General features: G+C 30.2%; 1 protein-coding gene across 1 annotated transcript; it reads left to right on the forward strand.

Annotated features, from left to right (window-relative positions):
* Positions 1 to 595: 595 nt before the first annotated feature.
* LOC139493055 (uncharacterized protein DDB_G0280579-like) lies at positions 596 to 11,284 on the forward strand. The gene is made up of 2 exons (XM_071281196.1): positions 596 to 1,131; positions 11,131 to 11,284. Exons 1-2 carry the CDS (start codon positions 596 to 598, stop codon positions 11,282 to 11,284), a joined length of 690 nt encoding a protein of 229 aa, XP_071137297.1.
* The last annotated feature ends 13,734 nt before the right edge of the window (positions 11,285 to 25,018 follow it).

Consider the following 25,018-nt stretch of genomic DNA (forward strand, 5'->3'; position numbering starts at 1 on the left):
TATGCAATTATGCTTATTGGATGTGCATTTGAAAGTTATCAATAATAAATCAGGGATTATATTTAGATTTGGGATGCAAATTTGTCAATTATCAATTCTAGTGATTGTTTGGTCTTTAAATTCAAAATGTTACCCGAGAGCGTAGACTGCCAGAATAGATTCATCATTTTACCTTTATATTGATTGAATCGACTAACAATTTAGAACAAATTCAACATTTGACCTGTAATTCTTTCCCATTTTGAGGAACGCTTACAGTAATGCCAGGCAATTGAATGGTAAGAACATAGACTTGCTGGACTATATTCATATACATATTCATCAGATTACCCATCAATGTTTGCAATAGTTAACAATACGCATACTGACATTTCTAAGTAAAATGTTTGATTGGATCCGGAACATGAACATTCAAGGTATGATTTAAGACCGTTGACAACGTTAATTTTAATTCGAACGTAGCTAACTAAACTATTGATTTTAATCAGATTGTATAGCATCATATTATTGTTACTGTTTTGCAGGTATCATTAATACTGAAGTAATCATTTATTTATCGTGTGGAGTTGGTTTTATTCTTCTTCTTAGCTTCAGTATGGCTTGCTTTTACGTAGGCAAAAAATATCAAAATAACCCAAATCTAGGAATTAATCAAATTGTCGATACAAATAACCGCGGAACTGAGCTAGACAGTGACGCTCAAAGAAGCCCCACTGTTTCAACAGGAAGGGGAAGTGGTTACGGATATGCTGAAATAGACGAACTTGAGTTGTCTGAATTCATTTTGACACCACCTGAACAACTACATATAGAACAAGACGACACCTCAAGTGATTCGTATGATCGAATCAGTCCCCCAAGCAATGACTACTTAAACCCATATCAATCATTGTTGCCTTCCTTGCAGCAGTCGGGAAACGACCATAATAATTCTGATGAATATAGCCATCCTGATGAAGAAAACACCGCGTACACCAATCTTTACCAACCCATACGATTCAATCGATTGGACGAGTTCAGACAATATGCTAGTTGTTCAAGTGTACACTATTTCGAAGTCCTGGACGATCCCATTGAAAACACAAATGATGTAAATATGCAGGAAGACAGCAAACGGCGTAGGAAAACTTGGTAGAAAACACATTACAAAAGACAGCTCGACAACTGTTAAATATATGCATTTATAAATATTGAATTTGAATAATGCTATTTAGTATTTTTCTACTTTCTGTATTGTAAATTGTGAATATAGATCTTCAATGTATGTGTGTGAAAAGTTTTAAGTTTAAAAGTAGAAACAGCTGTCAGTGAAAGTCTAATTGTAAATAGCCATATATTTTCCCAGCAGCTTAGAATAAAATAGGTTTTGATGTACTTTTTCATTGTTGTGAAATCATAAGACAAACATTACAAAAGTCATATTGTGTTGATAAATATACTTATGTTTGTCCATCTGATGAGTTAAGCCTTATTTAACTGATTTGTATAGTTCATTCTTATGTTGTACTGTTATATCACTGTCCCAGGTTAATTTCCAAATTGCACACAAAAAAACTAAAATTAAAATGATACAAGAAAAATAATACATGTTTGTTTTTCGTTCATGTTTTGTACAATAATAAAGCCGTTAGTTTTTTCTTATGAATTGTTTTACATTGTAATTTTGGGGCCTTTTATAACTGACTATGCGGTGTGGGGTTTGTTCATTGTTGAAGGCAGTACGGTGAATTATAGTTGTTAATTTATGTGTCATTTTGGTCTCTTGTGAAGAGTTGTCTCATTGGCAATCATGCAACATCTTCTATTTTTATCTTAAGCCCTTAAATTTCGCATGTTTCCCTTAATCTGAAGATAGCAGCGGAGCAATAAAAAGCCAATTCGCTAATGACACACATCACGTGTGCAATATCATGACCAGTATTTGTATCAACTGAAAATGTCAACGCAATTTTTCAATGCTCTTTGTTGTTCATAACTCATGATATATTTACTGTTATTAGTTTTTTTATGTGGTCTTAAAAATACATGTTGTGAGTGTTACTGTTGGGTGTCTGCATACAAGTATATTGCTTACATGTAAATATGTTTCTGTTAATTTTTAATTTGGTACATTGTATTCTAACACCATTTCTAGATGATGTGTTCAATATATATGTAAATAAAAAAGCAAATGTAGTCCATTTTCTTTTTAAAGTAGTAGTATATGTCTACTTTGTACATTATTTGTGCTATTTATAATGATAATGTTTATATATATCTTTTGGATTATTAATAAATATTACTACTTGATATTGTATTTACGAATACTGCACTCTTACGACTGTTCTTTCATAATGGGTTCATACTGTCTGTGTAAGATGAAAACATTTACTTGAAATGTACTACATATACTGTTTACGAACCAAAATGTTTAAGTGATGTTACATTCAAAACAATATTTTTTTTCCATGGGAATAACAAGTTATGCCCCATTCATTCCATGAGACCACTGACCCCATGATACCCAATTGCAGTAAAACGAGTCGTCAGAAACCATGCTCTTTCACTTTCGATTAATTCGAAACTAAAAGCTAAACAAAAAATGGTCAAAGTTCCGTTTTCTTTTTCATTGTTAAGTAAAGTTATGCACACATACGTTGCGATAAATTGGTGTATTGGGATATTGAAACAAGTTATTGTAGTCTTTGCACAAAGTTTATCATTGTTCTAACATTAAGGGGCTTTGTAAACAACTATTATAGTTAAATAAAGTATCTGAAGTTGAAAAAAAAGTGTCGTCGGATAGAGATTTGAGAACTTTTGAAATATGAGCTCATTCTCAATCTTTATTTGAAAATGGCTGTGTTCAAAATGAACGTCATTCACCTGTGTTTATATATCGATAATGTATTGTAGTTTTTATACAAGTGAGAGGCTTCACTAGCTATAAAACGAGGTTTTATCCACCATTATCTACACAAGGAAATGCCAGTACCTAGTCAGAAACATGACAGTTGTTTTTCATATGTGTGATGTGTTAGAGATTTTGATTCTGCTATTTGAAAGGAAACTTTCGTTTTAAATTATTTTTTTTTTATTTTACTTTGTATAAGCTCAGATGTTGTATATAGTAAGTTTGTAACAATATATGTAAGAAAATCAGAGGCAAAAAATACCAAGGGAATCTAAAAGGGCAATACGTCAACAAAAAGCTGACCACGGTATGGCAATAAACAAAACAAAAAAAAGACAAAAAAATGCATCATACAATAGCTAAGTACTAAAAAACATAAACAAGATGAACCCCACCATGAACCGGGAGGGGGGAAATTCATTTGCCCCAAAAGTCAATAATTCGTTACAATGACCTACTCCTCATATAATAATTATGAACGCAATCTGTTGAATCAGAATCAGAATCAGAAGGAAGTTTGATATATTGTTTGTAGTTGCTCCGAAAATGTACTTACCTATGAATGAAATGTTTTAAGGTTGTCAATCATTAATGCCTTTTTTGACACACTATCAGTATCAACCCTCATAGATAATTTCTAGATTATAAAAGTTCAATTAACTATCGAGATGACCCGAAAACAACCGACGGTCACATAACACGATATAAACATTAACATAAATATGAATAGATATATAAACCTCGTGGAAATTGATTTGTCTATGTCTGTTTGATTTCAGTTTTAAGGTTAAAAACAAAAGTTAATTTTCGATTTTACCTGTAAAAGAATGATGTTTTGTGGATCAAATCAGCCATTTAAATGAGTTAACTGTGTTTCACTTTCAATGTTGACATTCTTTTCTTTTTATAGCCTAACACGTATTCATCATGCATAATCCAAATCTAGCTAAGGGGTAAAATTGAAGTTCACATGAATACGGATTCAATGAGGTAATATAATATCAACATTAAGAACTGAATACCACACACTATGAAAACTTATCAAATTGACTGTCTCGTCGAAGTGTGTACATTTTAATACAAAGTGGTGAGCGTGGCCTGATTCTTTGACTGAATATCACATACAAATATACAAAACACGTCATATAGATTACAGGATAGAAATGTTGTGTGCGACAGACTCGACTGTCGTCTACAAAAGACTCATTAGTAATGCTCAAATCGAAAAAGTTTAAAAACCCAAGTAATGTTTGAAGTTCAAGTCAATGCATGTTTATTGCTCAAATAAAACGACTGATTACAGGTAACAACAATTTACATTGATATTGTGTTTGAAATAATATAGTCCATTTTAAAAGAAAAAAGAAAGATGCATAGAATAGAAAATGGATAAATACTAGTGGACTCCGTCTAAAAAATTTATTTTGATTATTACAATAAAATATCAGTTTTAGTAAAAAGCAAAAAAACAAAAAAATCCGAACTAAACGGAAAGTTCCAAAGCAAATGGCGAAATCCAAAGCTCAAACACATCAAACGAATGGATAACAACTGTCATATTCCTGACTTGGTAAAAGCCTTTTCTTATGTAGTAAATGGTGGATTGAACCTGGTTTTATAGATAGCTAAACCTCTCTTGTGTGACAGTGGCATAAAATTCCATTATCGACAACGATGTGTGAATGATACGTAAAAATGTCAAAAATAGGGTACAGCAGTCAACATTGTATACTACAAAAAATCATAAAAAAAGAAATATATTTCAAATTTGATTACACAGTGATCTTTTTTTATGGGATTGGATTCAGGAAGTGTGACCGTCATTACACAATTGTTTGTAATAATACATTTGTGGGTAAAAACACAGTAAGTTTGATCACTGAAATAACTTAAATTAATTATTTAATCAAAATTAAAAAAAGAAAGGAAGAAAGAAAGGAAAAACAAATTAAATTCTACATTATTTAAAATATATTATACTACTTGATTGAACTGTTAGAATCTGTTTAAATGATACATGTTTACTATCTCGTATCATACATTTGTAAAAGTTATCATTTTTTTAAAAATATAAAACATTTTGAGAAGTGCTTGCCAAAATAGCCACTATGCACAAAAAAACAGGACAGACGACACATATCTAGCTATCTATATTTCTAAAAACGTTTGGTAAATATCTTCTTTTAGTGTGTATTGCATATTTATAAAAGTATTATTTAAAAGTAATGCATAAGATATATACATTTAGGTTCAATTACACCTTATGATGACCACAATATTTAGGCACACGTTGCAATTTCAAATAGCGCGTGTATTCAATCAACATTTTAATCCAATCAAATAGGATGCTACCGTTTTAAAATCATACGCCAGTTCGGCGCTTGTCTTTAGTTACGCGTGTCATCCGTATAAATCTTCCATGAGGTACGGAATGGTATACATTAAAATCTTCCTAAAGGTACGAAATGGCGTACATCAATGAGACAGTTTTTACCAAGAAATGAGACACATATAAATCTTCCATTGGGTACGAAATGGCTTACATATAAATCTTCCATAAGGTACGAAATGGCATACATATAAACTTCTATGAAATACGAAATGGTATATATATAAATCTTCTATCAGGCACGAAATGGTATACATGTAAATAGTCCACGATGTACGGAATGTTCAAGATACGAAATGGCCAGGGTACGAAATGGTTTTTGCCAGGGTACGAAATTGGGGTACGAAATGATTAGGGTACGAAATGACCATAATTCATATCATTTGAGTGTTTCCAGTACTTGAGACGTTATAATTATTACAGAAAAGTGCAAATCGATTTAGTCTTTTTTTAATTCATACATGTATAGATTTACAAGTAACATAACTGTTCTAAAATTTCGACGGTAGTTTACGAATAGAAATATTCTATTTAAATAAAACACGTATGCCAACAAAACATACAGGCAAATTGTACCTTATACATTTTCAATCATCAATCTTCTATGATAATACTATGATTGTTGGGTCTATTTTGTTTTGGAAATGTTGCCTCGTGAAAGCTACAGAAAACAACGATACCCGTGCATATTTTGTTTGCCATAATATGAAACAATTATATAAAATAGACACTTTGCTAAAAAGATAAATACATAAATACACACAAAAAAAATGTTTTATAAATTTAACTAATGCATATTGTGTTCTCTGTATTTAAAAGTACATATGCATCCTTTAGTTTTATGCTTTTGTTTTTGATATCAGCGTTTCTTATGAAAGCCAATCTAGAAGTGCTTCTGACGCATCAACAATAAAGGGATACATTATTTTTCTATTCATTTGATGTGTTTGAGCTTTGATTTTGCCATTTGAGATGGGCCTTTCTGTTTTGAATTTTTCTTGGAGTTCGGTATTTTTGTATTATACTTTTTAGGAAAATTTACCATATAGGATATCTCAAGTTTATCAGATTTGTTTTTTTAATTTAATAACGAAAAACGCGATTTTCAAATATTTCTAGTTCTAACCTACGATGATGTAATCTGTTATCCTTGTTTGCAATCTAAATTTGATTAAATTTCATTTAACCCCATCATTAATGAGATTTACTTTTTATGTTATACATACCAATATGTGTAGTTTAAAGCAAATTTATTTGAGGTAATACTCAATTTTATATAAAACCGTTTTTTAACGTTTGATCAAAGCTTTTTTTGTGAAGCACAATAGTTTTATCGCAAGTTAAAAAAAAATATAGCATTAATTGTGTACTCCGGATATTAGGTTCATTTATATCAATTATACAATTATAAAGAAATTTACTATGACATTCATGATGTTTAATAGATAGTTGATTAGTCTGATCTGAGACTATTGTGTAATGGTAATCTCATGTTTGGTATATCGGTTAATGAAGCATTTATCAAAGATAACGATGTTATGGTCTAATTTCAAGAAGATGATAATTATTTCTACACCCTTTTCCATCCTAATACACAAATTATAATACCTTCCAACTCCTACTTTCCTCGTTGATAATCTAACAACATCAAAGGTATCAAGAACATATAAAATATGCACTATTATACTATTAAACTGTTCAATCAGGTATTTATCATTCGTACATTCGTGTGTATTTCTTTGATAGAGGTTATGCTAAGTAGTTACACTTTGAGTGCTTCCGATAACTGAGTAGATATAATACTGTTAAGGCAAATTATATTAGAAATCTGCATATTAATTTACATCTAATTATCATTTATCTAAAAATTAGAATTGAAAAAAACTGAACTAAAGTTACAAGTAATATATTTATTGAATATGAATATATATTAGTATAAACAAATCCTTTAGATAAATTATCAAACTATTATTTACTGTAAAATAAACGTTTGAATGCGAATTCGTATAATGAATGAAATTAGGAAACAATACATTTGCAAAAAAAATTAAGTATAGGCAAATGAAAAAAATTCTGAAACGAAAGTTACAAGTAATATATTTATTGAATATGAATGTATATAAACAAATACTTATCAGACTATTATTTACTATAAAATTAACGTTTTCAATAGGCAAATGAGGAAAAGCAACATATATTCAAAAATACAGTCTTTGCTATCATTTTTTGTTATAAAACCTAAGGTTATGTAGATCATTCTTTGTGTTTTGTGACGAATCCTTGTATCGTTAATATGTCAAGTTAGTCCTCCTCTAATTTTTATATATCATGTGTCAATCTTTCAATAATAATAGGAATCTTTATTCTCTGATCTGAAACAATTTGATACCCAGCTTTTTATAAATATTCTTCAAAATGGCTTTTAAGGTTCACCCTAGAAAAGTATCTGACTTTGACGGATATAAATTGCTACATTTAAACTGTGATACAGACAATCATAAAATTCATGCAGATGGGCGAACGAGTGGGGCAGATTACATAATAAAATATCAAAAATAAGAAATGAATGTAAGAAACTATAAACATTTATCAAATAACAATAGCAGGACCATAATTTTTTGTGCAATTTTTGTAGGATAAACTATTGGATTTGTGTCGGTGACTACCTCGCTGAAGTGTGTACATTTCAATATGAATTTTGAAGTGGTAGGCGTGGCCTAACTCTATTTACGATAAGTGACTTTATATCACATAGAAATATAAAATAAATACTAGGATGAAAATATGTTTTCGCCAGAAGCGTATTTGGTCCATGCAATTAGAACAGTCTGTGATAGCTGGATTTTCTTGTAAGTCATATGATAAATACAAAGTATTAATTTGAAGGTCATATTTTTTTTTTATTAATTGTTCTGCTATTAATCTATATTTTAAATCATTGTAAGCCGAAAATATTGTATATGTATGTTATAAGGCTTTAGCAGAGAAAGGAGATGCTTCTAAGATTTCCACAATTAATAACAAAAAGTTCTATGTTTTCTTGAAAAACTTAGACGAGATAAATATTTAAAATTATATTACACAGTCATCGTTATATTTTCATTGGGATTGAATCTTTATACCAGTTTACCAGGCTTCATATAATATTTTGTATTATGAAATTAAAGTATGATAAGTAGATACACTTTAAAAGCTTCCGGTACTTGCGTATCAATCAGACTTTTAAAGGCAAATTATTATAAAAAAACTGCGTTACAGTTTACCTCTATATCCATTAATCTTTATCTGTAATGCTTATTATTGTTGTCATTTATTCAAAAATTAAAGACACTTACACGTTGTGTATCCATCAAATGTGCATATAAAGACATGTTCTTGATTTACTAGAAAACTTCGAGTTACAATAATATCAACGTATGTCACGAATTGGATCAGGATAGAATACATTTGCAAACACAAATATAATTGCAGATAAAGTTCATTAACAGCAAACAAGTTCTATAAAAAGACAGAAATACACCAGACTTCACCTGATATCGTTAAATCACAAGTATAAATACGTATGTCTTTTGTTTAATGATGGACATGTTTGAACATGCTATATACTAGTTATAAATATATCCATAAATATTTTTGCTTTAAATGATGTGGATCATTTTGAAAGAATATAGATATATATTATCATTGGCTATTATTCAGACATTTTATATATATAAAACAAGAAATAAATAAACAAAAATACTGAGTAAACCAAATAAGGTAATTCAGATATGTATAGAATAGACAAAAAAAGAATAAAAACACAGTAATTAAGATCACTGAAATAACTTAAATTAAAAAATTAACTCAAATTAAAAAAGAAATGGAAGAAAGAAATTAAAAACAAATTAAAAAGTACATTACTTAAAATATATTATATTACGTTATGGAACTGTCAAAAATTGTTCAAGTGATTTATCAGGAAATACTAATATAGAACAACTTCCACCTCTTCAAGTATTTTAAGTAAATACATTCTGAGTACTTCTAGCACTTGAGTAGTAATACAACGTTTAAAGACAAATTAGTATCGATTTATGCTTATCTTCGATTTATCTTATTGTTTTCATTAAAACACCGAATCACATTTACCAGCAGTATACCCATCTAATGTGAATGTATATAAGGACATGTTTTAGACATGCGTGAACTCTACTAGTTACTTTAATATCAACGTGTGTTCAGGAATTGTAATATTTCAATGAATGAAAGAAAACCCACACAAAACAAATATATTGGCAAATAAAGTTAAAGCATAGTATCTTCAAATATGCAGCGAAATACCAAAGATAAAATCACTTCATAACATATTCTCTACCAATACCTTTGTGTTTTAGTATGAACATGGAAACGGTGGAATATGCTAAAAAGTAAAATTAAAAAAAAATACCGAAAACTGAAATCGGAAAGTCCCTTATCAAATGGTAAAATCAAAAGCTCAGACATATAAAACGAATGGATAACAATTGTCATATTCCGAACTTGGTACAGGCATTTTCTTAAGCAGAAAATTGGGGATTAAACCTGGTTTTATAGCTTGTTAAATCTCTCAATTGTATGACAGTCGTATACAAAATTTTAATTATATTGACAACACCGTGTGAACAAAACAAACAGACATAATAGTTAAATCATAGTTAAATAGGGTTCATGAACACAGGTAACATAGATATTCATGAATAATTTATGTGAAAAAATTTGAATGAATTTAAAACAAATAAATAATAGAGAGAATAATTAATACATGAAAATAACAAACAAATGTAATCAAATAAATGAAAAGAAGTTAAAAGATATATCTGAGAAAGGAAGAATGAATGAAAAAAAATAATACTTTAATGTACATGTATTAGAAAACTAAATACAAATAATAAGTTTTTCAGAAAAGGTTCTCGAGATAGATCTCCAGGATATGTTATAAGATAGAACCGTTAAACATGTACTAGGTTAAAACTGTCCATTAACACAAACGGTACCAATTCTTCTGCACCAGATGCAAAGTTTGACAACCAATCAGAATCTTTTTAGTCATGCTCCAGACCAAACTATTTGAAAATCCAAAGCTTATTTAAACGATGAAGAACTACACACAAAAAAAATTTATGACCAAAACCGGCCAAGGAAACAGAGCTTTGCATGAGGAGGATACATTCCTTAATCTAAAATATTTTGATACAATTTTGTAACAGCAAATTTTAATAGCACAACATCCGTATTTTAATGCGTATGGCTAATGGGCTGGTGACTATAAGTCCATCGACAGAGGCATCGACGCAGTGGTAGTAATAGCATTAACGGTAACAATTTCTCTGCACCAGATGCGCATTTCAACACTCAGTGTCTCTTCAGTGATGATCGGGAACAAAATGTTTGAAAATCTCAAGCTGTATAGGGAAAAGAAAATCCAAAGAGGTTAATGATCGAACTTCAGAATTTGTTATTAAAGTGACAGGATAACTATTACTTCAACAGTTTTGGAACAGTTCTGCTGACAGTTCCTGACAGTTTTTCCTGGCAATTCCTGACAGATGTTAAGACTGCCTGAAAATAGTTCCAACTGAAACTCATTACATATACAATATTGGTTCTAACATGATATGATAATAATAGTAGTATTTGTAATAGTAGTATTTGTAGTAGTACTAATAGTTGTAGTAGTTGTAGTAGTTGTAGCTGTAGTTGAAGTAGTAGTAGTAGTAGTAGTAGTAGTAGTATATGTAGTAGTAGTAGTACGTACTAGTATTAGTAGTAGTAGTAGTAGTAGTAGTAGTAGTAGTCTTAGTAGTAGTTGTTGTAGCTGTAGTTGAAGTAGTAGTAGTAGTAGTAGTAGTAGTAGTAGTAGTAGTAGTAGTAGTAGTAGTAGTAGTAGTAGTAGTAGTAGTAGTAGTAGTAGTAGTAGTAGTAGTAGTAGTAGTAGTAGTAGAAGTAGTAGTCTTAGTAGTAGTAGTTGTAGCTGTAGTTGAAGAAGTAGTAGTAGTAGTAGGAGGAGGAGGAGGAGCAGAAGTAGTAGTAGTAGAATTTTTAAGTAACTTTCTATAACTACTTCAATACTGGTACTACTAATTATACTTCTTCTACTACCTGTACTTTTTATTTCTACCACATCTATTCTACTATTAAATCTACTACATCTGCTCACAGTTGATTTATTGTCCTACTTTTTCTACAACTGGTACTAATGTTTTACAACTGCTACCAATTTTTCTACTACAGCTACTACTTCTATTATTTCAAGTAACTACTACTACTTCTGCTACAACTACTACTGTTTCTACTTCTATTACTTCTTCTTCTACTTCTGCTAATACATCATATACTTCTTCTGATTCTTTTCCTACTACTGCTATTTTTTTTTTCTGACAATGGGACTATGTCTTCTACAAAAACTGCAAACAAAAAAATGTATGTCCCATTCCTGGTTTTTCTTCTAGTACTACTGATAATACTTCTGCTACAACTGTTTTAACTGTTCCTTGAAGAATTATTATTACTTATACAACTACTTCAACTTCGTATTATACTTCGTCTACTTACTGTTATTACTACATTTACTACTTCTACTACAGCTGCTTCCATATTTTCTTCTTCTATTACTACTGCTACTGCTTTTATTACTATTTCAATTATTTGTTCTTAATACTGCAGCAACTTATTAAGGAACTTTTACGACTAAAACTACATCTACTACTTTTGCGATTCATATTACTTGAGGAATAACAGTACTGTAGTTGAAGAGTTGCCACCGTCAATTGTAGATTTGACGGTCACAAATGCAGTTTTACTGGCAACTCTTCAACTACAGTACTGTTATTCCGATTCTAATGCATTACAAAAAGAAATAATACGATCAAACTTGATAAAATGTCTAAATTTGACAAATAATAAAAAGACGCGAAACATTACATATGATTTTTGCGCAAAGACGTCATGGACAAACGTGACGTCATACAACTTACAAACTGGAGGATATTACGTTACCTGTACGATTCAAATTCGGATAAAATTACATTAAAACGTCGAATTCGAGGTAGGTGTTGTTATAATTTCTATTATATAGCAGTATTCGAACATTTGTTGATTCAATCAATTCAAAATGGCGGGTCCCTCCTTAGTTACGTCTGGTAAACTGTGGATATGACGGCAACTTTTGGCCAATGAAAAAAAATGGTTACATAAAAATTGAATTAGAACACTACTTCTTCTATTTCTGTTACTACTTTTAGTATTGCTACTAATTTTTAGAAATGGAAATAGTAGAAACAGAAGTAAAAGTAATAGTAGCAGTAATATAATTCGAAGCAATAGTTATTCAATAAGTTATAGCAGTAGTAATACAAATAATAGAAATAGTATTAGAAGTACTAGTAATAGTAATAAGAGTAGTTGTAATGTGTGCAACATTTCCTGAGACGGTCAACATGGTCAATATATTTACCTTCATAAAAAATACTCAGAGCCAATTTTTTGAAACCCAAGGATGTATAAGAACAAAAACAGTTGAAGAGCGGTAAAAAAAAAATTGAACAACAAAGATCATGAATATATCTTGCTCATTTTATAAGATAATATTAACGATTACATAAAAAAAAAAAAAAAACCTTTTCAGGTTTAATACTTTACCACGCATATACTTTTTTACGCTTACCCCCTTACACCGCGCAAACGCTTTTTACGCTTATCCCCTTCCCCCGCAACTACGCTTTCCTTCGCTTTCATGCATCTTGTCTTCAAAACGTTAATGTAAAAATTTAACGTACAAATAAATGTTGTGACATTTGAAAATCAATAAATGAGACAAGTGCCAGTGCTTATCGTAGGAAATGGGCGGTCATTATACACTTAATCGATGAATATTCATGATATTCTCACATGTACACAAATGTATTAATAACAGACGACAATAACAAATATGGAGGCCTTCGGCAGGTCGAGTGTATGGGATGTTTAGGAACAAATTGTGTCTGTACCAGCCCTTCAAAATATATCAGACGACGAAAGTATTGAAGGTGAGGATAACGGGAATGTATCTGATATAGATGAACCGTTGGTTGGCGAGGAGGAAGATGATATTGATGATGAAATCGTGTAGGATCAGGAGGATGGAAATGACGATACTGACATGCTGACATGAATCAGATAATATGGAGCGAGGATAATCAAGATATAAATGTTCGACAGTTTAACGAACGTACCGGACCTAAAGTATTATTGAATGCTGATGTTAGTGAACTGGCACAAACATGATTAGTAAACATGCCCAAGAGACCAACGTAAATGCAACATGCAAACAGCAGCTAGCCGGACGAAATGACACAAACTGGACGGAGACAGATTTTGCTGAAATGTCTGCATATTTAGGTAAGTGAAAACAATATCTGTACAAACTAACAATGGTTATACGTGTACGATTTATTGTAAGCTTGGTTGATAGTAAGAAAATTAAATTGAAATGCATAGTAAATTCCCTTTATTAAACTGATATACATTTGTATATACATGTACATGTGATGTATGCATTTTTATGAACTGTTTATGTACAGGCCTGTTATTCAGTGGTTGTCGTTTGTTGATGCGGTTCATAGGTGTTTCTCCTTTCTCATGTTGTAGATAAGACTTTTGTTTTTTTACATTTTTGGTTCCTTTAAATAGCTTGCTGTTTTGTGTACGAAATGTAAGCCTTGGCTCTATGTTGAAGGCTGTATGTTGACCTATAATTGTTTATTTTTTTTATTCATTGTGACTTGGATTAAGAGTTGTTTCATTGGCAATCAAACCACATGCTTTTATTTAAAATATTTATTGGTTTGTACATGCCTTTATACATGTCTGATATTTTAAAATTGTGTTTGCTTGGTAGGTTTAACACAGAAATTTTACATGTCAAGATATGTATGTACAGCCTATATCCACATGTACATGATGTATATTTAAAAGTGATATTAAAAGTAACATTTTTATGACAAAAAGTAAAAAGTGTATATTTTATCTTTTCTAGGAATCCTAATTCTAATAGGGATTATACAAGTTCCGGACTACAAGTTGTTATGGTCGACAAATAAATTCCTTGCAAATGGAAGTGTAAAAGAGGTCATGCCTGTAAAAAGATATGAAAAGTTGACACAGTATTTACATGTGAATGAGCCGGAGGCGGATTCTACTGACAAACTTGCCAGAATTAGGCCTCTATTAGACTCTGTTCTTGAAAGATGTCGAGTAGCTAAAAAAAAACGTTTACTCTTCCTGATAATCCATGTCATGATGATGTATTCGTGACTGGACATTAAGCAGCAAACAATCAATCAACTATGTTTTAATACGATTATTTTAGTTTAAATTAAAAATGTGTTATCCTTGCAATTGATCCTTTATAAATCAAAACATTTACTTAATATATACAGAATATATGTATAAATGAGATACCTTTAGCACATAAAACATATGTACTCACAGAATATATTACTTGTTGTATACCAATTATTTTAGAGTGATATTACTGAAAGGAGGCAGAAAGATGGTACTGTTAACCAAATCACAAGACCACGGATCATTTAAGGAATGGCTGTTATTTATTTTGAATTTATTGAACCATAAAATTAATTTTTGACTCTTCACATTGAATAATCCGCGAAGCGGATTATGTTAAATGTGAAGAGTCAACAAATTAGTTTTATGGTTCAATAAATTTAAAATAAATTATTGCCATTCATTATAAATAAATTTCTATCAAAAATAAGGCTCAAAGATATATATAAATACGAATAACAACGTACACAGATGTTTGCGTATGAATACACAACGTTAGAGTGGGCGTGTTGCCATTAAAATTGATTATTTTAACCAATCAGAAGACAGTAAATTCACCAAATTTATTTATTACTAATTACCAGGCAAACTTTCATGGTGTTGATATTAATATTTGTGACCAACTTCGGTCAAAATATCCTATTGGAAGAAGCTCAAAAAAGTGGTGGAAATTTCTTTTCTTCCTTTTCACTAATTTGTTTGTAATAAATGGCTTTGTATTGTATGACCATTTCAACCAAGTAAAAAAAAAAGAAAAAAAAAAGATACACCCAACTTGATTTCAGGATTAATTTGGTGGCACATTTAATGGCTACTCTTTCACTAAAAGGAGAGCCCCTCTCCCTATACCTCTAGCTAATGTAGAAAAGTAAACGCATAACAATACGCACATTAAAATTCAGTTCAAGAGAAGTCCGAGTCTGATGTCAGAAGATGTAACCAAAGAAAATAAACAAAATGACAATAATACATAAATAACAACAGACTACTACAAATGTAGCAGTTAACTGACATGCCAGCTCCAGACTTCAATTAAACTGACTGAAAGATTATGATTTCATCATATGAACATCAGGCACAATCCTTCCCGTTAGGGGTTTAGTATCATACCATTTGTATATTTACTGTTAAATATTTGTGGTTTGTTTGGCACAGTAATCAATGAGTTTGAACTTTATAAATCTCAAAGGATTTTTTTTTTATTTTATATCTTTGTATTAATATTAAATCTAGTAGACAAAAATATTCTATTCCATTCTATTCTATATAAATTTAATGACTATAATTGTTTGTCCACTTTTGATGATATACATGTGTAATTGATTTTTCTGTGAAGCAGATAAAAAATTATAACTGCATTAAATACATGTATCAATTGCAGTAAGCTTATTTCTTTTATAAAATTGTCTTCAGTTTATCTTTGGAGAAAAAACTTTAACTGACATAAACAGTAACCATGATTTAACTGCTTGGTTAAATTTGCAATTGATTTAGGTTTTTTCAAAGTGCTGGTAATATTTCATTGCATGTGTGGGATCGAAATAGACCGACGTTTTTTTATGAAGTTCTTTTGATTATTCCCCTTTGTTCACTATGACAACGGCATTTTCAAGACGTTATCAAAAATCTGATTTCTCTTTAAATTAGCCGTAGAACACGTACAGTTATTTAATCAATTGACATAAAGTACGATTTTATATCAGAAGTTTTCAATTAAGATAGCCATGTTGTCTAATAAATTCGGTAACATACATTTCCAAACAAAACACCGACGCAATCGACATTCGTCAAAATTGACAAAAAAATGATACAGAAAACAACTTTACACCACGATTATCCACCGTATTTAAGCCCACAAGGTATAAAAATATAGTTTAAATAAATGTTATTCGTATCTCTATGCATGGAACTTATTTTTTCTGTCCATAATGAGGTTTTTCTAGTCAAGACAGATGCCGAGACATGGGGATCAATTAGTTGAAAGTGCCCGACGTCAAAACGTGCCAATTAAATATAGCGTGCGGAAATGCGACGTTTTCAACCAAAATGCTCGAGGAGACGGTGAAATTAAACAAAATGGAAGAAAGGGGAAAGTGTTAAAAATTGACCCTCTCATACCAAACGAATAAGTTAAGAGGAATTGCATAAAACTTTTGATCAAATTTTTCATTTATGTTTTTGTTTTAAGACTATTTGTTTCCACTGTATATAGTCTTGGGGAAAAGTACATAGCACCTTAAGTGCTATGCAAATAGTATCATTTTTTCTGTGCTAAAGTTTTAATCTGGTTCAAGATTTAAAATGGTGCGTATGACTATTAAACTCGTGCACAGGACCTTCAAAATGTAGCACACAACTTCAAACCCGTATAGAGTAAGTCAAAATGTCTTTGAAAGTTATGCGCAATAAAGGCAAATATTCATAATTCATAAATCATACTCAGGAGTTTCCTAGTCGTGCACATTAGTTTTAAGTTATCGCGCATGAGTTTCAAAGTCGTGCGCACGATATTTCAAACTGGTGCGCACAAGATAAGATCTCCATCAAACGAAAATATTTATATGTACATGGCGTATAAAGGTCTCGCTCTGTAATAATGCATTCAAGGGCAATACGAAATTTCATAAATTCGTTGGCAAGAAATTGTACACGTGCGAGCACTAACAATTCAATTTTCTATATAATTTGTATCTCCAGCAGACACATCTCTTATAAAAATAGTTGATAAACATTGACACTTTTGATACACACCTTTGATATACATTTTATAAAGATCTTGCATTTGTACATACAGGTAAAGAAAAATAATATGAAGCTTTGTGAATGATTGTGTAAAGGGTGCAAGAATATTTAAATCACCTCCGTGGCTTCAATAAATAGCAGAATCTGTTCCGTAAAAAATGTTTCATATATTTTATGGTCACTTTGAACCAATTGCATCTAGCATCTTTGCTTGTTTGTTTGTTAGTTTATTTTTTTTCTTTCTTTTTTTTTTGGAAAAAGGGGGGGGGGTGTAATTGTAGCTTCGCTTCAAGATTTACAGGATCATCAATATATAGTATCTGCAGTTCAGGCTGTAGCAGTATTTGTAGCAATTTCTTTCGTAGTAAAATCGTCTGCTCTTATATTTCCATTGTCAGGCAACAAAGCACTAAAACTAACTGTCAAATGAATTGAATGTTTTAGGAAACTTTATACTTCCATTGTCAGGCAACAACGCACTTTAACTATCAAATGAATTGAATGTTTAAATAAACTATATATTGCATTTTAATCAGGAAAACATGATGACCTTACACAGGTCATTATAGTATGCCTTGAAGCAAATTTCATTGAAACTTGATATCGTCCAGGTTGATTCTTCAAAACAAAGTGCTATCGTTCTGAAAGAAAATAAAACTTACTGTCATTCACGAAGAACTGCACAGTGAACTTTCAACGAAGGACAGACGAACTCATTCAATGTATGATAAGACTGAACCTCACCAACGTGAATCTGTAGACCATCTCATGTATGATAAGACTGACTCTCATCAAAGTGAATCTGTTGACCATCTCATGTATGATAAGACTGAACATCACCAAAGTGAATATGTAGGCAATCTCATGCATGATAAGACTTAACCTCACCAACGTGAATCTGTAGACCATCTCATGTATGATAAGACTAAACCTCACCAAAGTGATTCTGTAGACCATCTCATGTATGATAATACTGAACCTCACCAACGTGAATCTGTCGGCCATCACACTTATGATTAGACTGAACCTCACCATCGTGAATCTGAAGACCATCTCATGTATGATTAGACTGAACCTCACCAACGTGAATCTCTCGGCCATCTCATGTATGATAAGACTAAACCTCACCAACGTGAGTTTTTAGACCATCTCATATATGATAAGACGAAACCTCACCAACGTGAATCTGTAGACCATCTCATGTATGATAAGACTGAACCGTACCAACGTGAATCTGTAGACCATCTCATGTATGATAAGACTGAACCTCACCAACGTAAATCTGTAGACCATCTCATGTATGATTAGATCAAATTTCCCAACGTGAATCTGTAGACCATCTCATGAATGATAAGACTGAACCTCACCAAAGTGGATCTCACCTCGTGTATGATTTCTGTTATGAATTTCTTCACTTTGTTTATACTGCATTGCTATAGAATTTACTTTTGTCGCTGAACGGTGGACTGGTTGTGATTCTATACTATACCATCACATAGATGAAAAATACCATATTGCGAAATAGCACTTTGTTGTCACAATGAACCATACATAAACAAATGATTGGTTAATGACATGGATTTTAGCTGAAAGACGTGATTTGATCGATGCAAGTATTAAGGAAATGACAATGACGTGATGTTACAAAAATACAGAAATAAACATAAACTATTTCATAATAATTATGCTTTTATAAGTACTTTGTATTTAAACATGTTAAATGTAAGACATACTTGATGCATATTATCAATTAACAACATGTGTTAAAAGATGATGTAAGTGATATTTTTTTTCATCTGAAATTTGTCCATCAATACATTTTTTTATTTGATTTGTCTCCCCTTAAGCATGTTAAGTATTTAAATTTCATTTCAATGTAGATGCAACTTCTTTGTGTTTTCAACCTGTATTTGATTAGAAATGTAATGTAAAGTAAATTATAAATGACAGTTTATGTTTAATGTCATTGTTGCTGAGAAGTATATATTTGATTACAAACTTGTTAGATGTTTATACTACACTATTGCAGATTTGACTTTTGTTGCTAAATGGTGGTCCGGCTGTGATTGTATACTGTACATGAAACACTTTGTTACGGAACACCGTGTTGTCACAATGAGGAGTGCATATTGAATTAACACAATTATTAATACAACAAATCATCTATGCCCCATGATGTCTTCGTATGGCAACATCAATACTAACATAACAGTTTTTAACAGTACACGTTAACATAACTATTCAGGGTTTTGTGCCTAGTCAGGAGCTTGTTTTAAATACATAAGAAGATGTTGTAGCATTGCCAATGAGACAACTATACATGGAAACACAACTGAAAGCGATTTTCACAAATGTTAGTATACAAGCAAATTACCTCACCAAGTAAAAGAAAAAATATCTGCAAAAAAATCAGATTGTACCTTATGCCTTTCATATACTACAATCTTTAATGATAATACTATGATTGTTTGGTCTATTTTGTTTTAGAAATATTGCCTTGTGCAATCTACAGAAAACAACGCTACCCGTGCATATTTTGTTTGCCATTATATGAAACAATTATATAAAATAGACACATTGCTAAAAAGATAATTACATGAATACACACAAAAATAATATTTCATAAATTGAACCAATGCATATTGATTTGGCATAATATTAATCAATATCATATGTCATAGATACATGTTTAAAATAAAATGAATTTATAAATAGAATAATAAGCTTTATAAACTTAATTAAATTAATTGAATAAATTGTTTTATGAAAAGCAAGAAAAGGTATGTTCAAAATAACCTAATTGAAAATATTGCATTTGCATCAAATTACTATATAAATAGATAAGACTGCCAAGTACGGATCTAGGATAGATCTCTCAAGATCTGTTATCATATAGAACTGTCTGAATCTGTCATATTTTAGAATTATCATGATATGTTATCTTCAAGAACAGTTTGTGACTATTCATAGTCGGAACAATCCAAAACAGTTCTAGGGTAAAACTGGTATTGTCAGAAACTGTTCTAAAGGGGTTCTAATCGACTGACATTTCTAGATTTCTAGAGCAGTTTTTTTTTTTTTTTACCGTTTCTGATAAATTTTGAGATTGATTAGAACTAATCACAATTGTTTCTCTGTATTTAAAAGTACATACACAACCTTTGGTTTATTGTTTTTTGTTTTTGGTATCAGCGTTTCTTATGAAAGTCAATTTGGAAGTGTTTCTTACGCATCAACAATAAAGGGATAAATTATGTGTATATTCATTTGATGTGTTTGAGCTTTGATTTTGACATTTGAGAAGGGGCTTTCTGTTTTAAATTTTCCTTGGAGTTCGGTATTTTTATGTGAATTTACCGTATAGGATATCTCAAGTTTATCAGATTTGTCATTTTAATTTAATAACGAAACACGTGAATTTAAAATATGTTCTATTTCTAACTTACGATAATGTATTCTGTTATGTTTATTTGCAATCTCAATTTGATTACATTTCATTTAACCCAATCTTTAATGAGACTTACTTTTCATGTTATACATACCAATATGTGTAGTTTAAAGCAAATATATTTGAGGTATAATACTCAATTTTATATAAAACCGGTTTTTAACGTTTGAACAAAGATTTTTTGAGAAAGCACAATATTTTTATCGCAAGTCAAACACAAATATATAGTATTAATTGTGTTCCCCAGATATTAGGTTCATTTATATCAATTATACAATTATGAGGAAATTCACTATGACATTCAGGATGTTTAATAGATAGTTGATTAGTTTGATCTGAGACTACTGCGTAATAGTAATCTCAGGTTTGGTATATCGGTTAATGAAGCATTTATCAAAGATAACGATGTTATGTTCTAATTTCAAGAAGATGATAATTACTTGTACATCCTTTTCCCTCCTGTTACACAATTCTAATACCTTCCAACTCCTACTTTCCTCGTAGATAATCTAACACTCTCAAAGGTTATCAAGAACATATCAAATATGACCTATTATGCTATTAAACTGTTCAATCAGATATTTATCATTCGTACCTTCGTTATTATATGTTTTCTTGTATGTAGGTTATGATAAGTAGTTACACATTGAATGCTTCCGATACTTGAGAAGAGATAATACTATTATGGTAAATTATATTAGACATCTGCATATAATTTTACATCTAATTATCATTTATCTAACAGTAAAAATTAAAAACTGAACGAAAATTACAAGTAATATATTTATTGAATATGAATATATACTAGTATAAACAAATGCTTCAGATACATTATAATCAAACTATTATTTATTATAAAAGTATCGTTTGCATGCGTATTCGAATAATTGTAGGATACAATACATTTGCAAAAAAAAAAAAAAAAATCAGTATAGGCAAATGAAGAAAAAGAAACATATATTAAAAAATACAGTCTTTACTATCATTTTTTTTTTATAAAACCTAAGTTATGTAGAGCATTCTTTGCGTTTTGTGACGAATCCTTGTATCGTCAATGTGTCAAGTTAGTCCACCTTTAATTTTTATATATCATGAGTCAATATGTCAATAAAAATAGGAATCTTTATACTCCGATCTGAAACAATTTGATACCCATCTTGTGTTATCATTTTGCTTTTTATAAATATTATAAAAAGGTTCACCCTAGAAAAGTTTCTTACTTTGACGGATATGAATTTCTAAATTTAGACTGTGATAAAGAAAATCATAAAATTCATGAAGATTGATGAACGAGTGTGGCAGATTACATAATAAAATATCAAAAATAAGAAATGAATGTAAGAAACTATAAACATTTATCAATTAACAATAGCAATTACATATTTATTGTGCAGTTTTGTAGGATAAATATGGGATTTGTGTCGGTGACTACCTCGCTCAAGTGTGTACATTTCAATATGAATTTAAAAGTGGTAGGCGTGACCTAACCCTATTCACGGTCAGTGACTTTATATCACATATAAATATAAAATAAACTATAAAATTAGAACAGTCTGTGATAGTTGGATTTTCTTGTAAGTCATATGATAAATACAAAGTATCAATTTGAACGCCATATTTTTTTTTAATTTATAGTTCTGCTATGAATCTATATTTTAAATCATTGTTAGGCGAAAATATTATATATGTATGTTATAAGGCTTTAGTAGAGAAAAGAGATGCTGCAAAGATTTTCACAATTAATAGCAAAAAGTACAAGTTCTATGTTTTCCTTAAAAACATTAGAAAAGATAAATATCTAAAAGTAGATTACACAGTCATCGTTACATTTTCATTGGGATTGTCTCTTTATACCAGTTTACAAGGCTTTATAGACTTATATAAGTAGATACACTTAAAATGCTTCCGGTACTTGCGTATCAATCAGACTTTTAAAGGCAAATTATTATAAAAAACTGCGTTACAGTTTACCTCTATATCCATTAATCTTTATCTGTGATGCATATTTTTGTTATCATTTAGGCATTATATATATATAAAACAAGAAATAAATAAACAAAAATACTGAGTTTTATCAAATAAGGTACGAGTGCACCATCTGTATAAGATTTTAACAGTTCGTTCAGACTTCATGTAGAGCAGTAACACTATCGTGATTTTGGACATTGGCGGTTATCTGCATTTGTCCAGTAAATAATATTCTGGATACAAAACATCAATCAATATATGGCAGTTGTCATCAAATAGTCCATTTCTATGTATGTAAGTTTACGTTTGTTTTTGTTGCAATTCATTATTTCTGTTGTTCTGTTGTTTTCCTTTTATAGTTTATGTGTTCCCTTTGGTTTAAGTTTGTAACCCGAACTGTTTTTCGCTTAATCGATGTATGACTACTGAACAGCTGTATACTACTGTTGCCTTTATTTAGACACATTTACTATGTTTTATATGTACGTAGTTATGTTAATTCTCTATCTTTATAATAAAGGTGTAATCAACAACATTGTGTTTGTATGTAGTATTGCTTCAGTCGTAAGAAAATATGCTTCTAATATTTCCATAATTATTTGCAATAATACTAGTTGTATATTTTTTTAGAAAGAGTAAATTGTTTCAAATTTGAGTACACATTGACTTTATCGTTTAGGCGGAAATTGTCTTGAAATACGATTTTTACAATCTTTTGTAATACTATATTTATGTTCAAGTATTATCATGAACATTTGTGAACATGCCATATAAACATGATAAATGTAACAACGATATATATAGGTAATTCATTAAAAAAAGATATCGATCAAATTAAAAAAGTACATTGAAGATAAAAAGATAAAATAAGAAATACATAAATAAAATTATGCTGTCCAAGTGTAATCCGACATTTAACATTCTGTTGTAATAATAACATTAACAATGGGGTGAAGTATTATCATTGAAATTTATTTACATGATGTATAAAGGTAGCATCCGTATCACTTATGTTTGAAATAATATTGATACATTTAAAAGAAAATACATATATATATATATATATAGAATAGACAAAAAAATGAATAAAAACACAGTAATTTAGATCACTGAAAGAACCTTAAATAAATTAATTAACGAAAATTAAAAAAGGAAAAGGAAGAAAGAAAAAAAAAGAGTACATTAATTAAAATATATTATATTGATTGAACTGTCAGAAATTGTTCAAGTGATTTGTCAGGAAACACTAATATAGAACAACTTCCACATCTTCAAGTATTTTAAGTGGATACATTCTGAGTGCTTCTGGTACTTGAGTAGTAATACAACGTTTAAAAACAAATTAGTATCGATTTATGCTGATCTTCGATTTATCTAATTGTTTTCATTAAAACACCGAATCACATTTACAAACAGTATACCCATATAATGTGAATGCATATAAGAACATGTTTTAGACATGCTTGAACTATACTAGGTACTTTAATATCAACGTGTATGCAGGAATTGTAATATTTCATTGAATGAAAAAAAAACAGACAAAACAAATATATGGGCAAATAGAGTAAATAGAGTAAAAGCATTGTATCTTCAAATATGCAGCGAAATACCAAAGATAACATCACTTCATAAAATATTTTGTAACAATACCTTAGCGTTTTTGTATGAACATGGAAACGGTGGCATATGCTGAAAAGTAAAATAACAAAAAAACCGACCTCCAAGGAAAACTCAAATCGGAAAGTCCCTTATCAAATGACAAAATGAAACGCTCAAACATATCAAACGAATGGAAAACATCTGTCATATTCAGGACTTAGTACAGACATTTTCTTATTTAGAAAATGGTAGATGAAACGTGATTTTGTAGCTAGTTAAATCTCATAATTGTATGACAGTTGTTTACAAAACATCGATTATATTGACAACAATGTGTGAAAAAAACAAACAGACATACATTATAGTTAAATAGGGGTATACAAACACAAGTAACATAGATATTCTTGAATATTTGTGTGCAAATATTTGAAGGAATGTAAAACAAATTACATACATAGATAGAATGAGAAATACATGAATATAATTAACAAATGTAATCAAATAAATGAAACTAAATTAATAGATAAATCTGAGAAAGAAAGAACGAATGAAAGAAAATAAATACCTTAATGTAGTACTACATGTATTAGCAAATTAAAATAAAAATAGATAGATTCTCAGGAACGGTTCTCGAGAT

Source organism: Mytilus edulis, chromosome 10 (assembly GCF_963676685.1).
Source record: "Mytilus edulis chromosome 10, xbMytEdul2.2, whole genome shotgun sequence".
Classification (NCBI taxonomy): domain Eukaryota; kingdom Metazoa; phylum Mollusca; class Bivalvia; order Mytilida; family Mytilidae; genus Mytilus; species Mytilus edulis.

Coding starts and splice junctions, on each gene's coding strand:
- LOC139493055 (XM_071281196.1), top strand. CDS start 596: ATGGCTTGCTTTTACGTAGGCAAAAAATATCAAAATAACCCAAATCTA. Junction 1,132..11,130: donor AAACGGCGTAGGAAAACTTG/GTAGAAAACACA, acceptor CTGTAGTTGAAG/TAGTAGTAGTAGTAGTAGTA.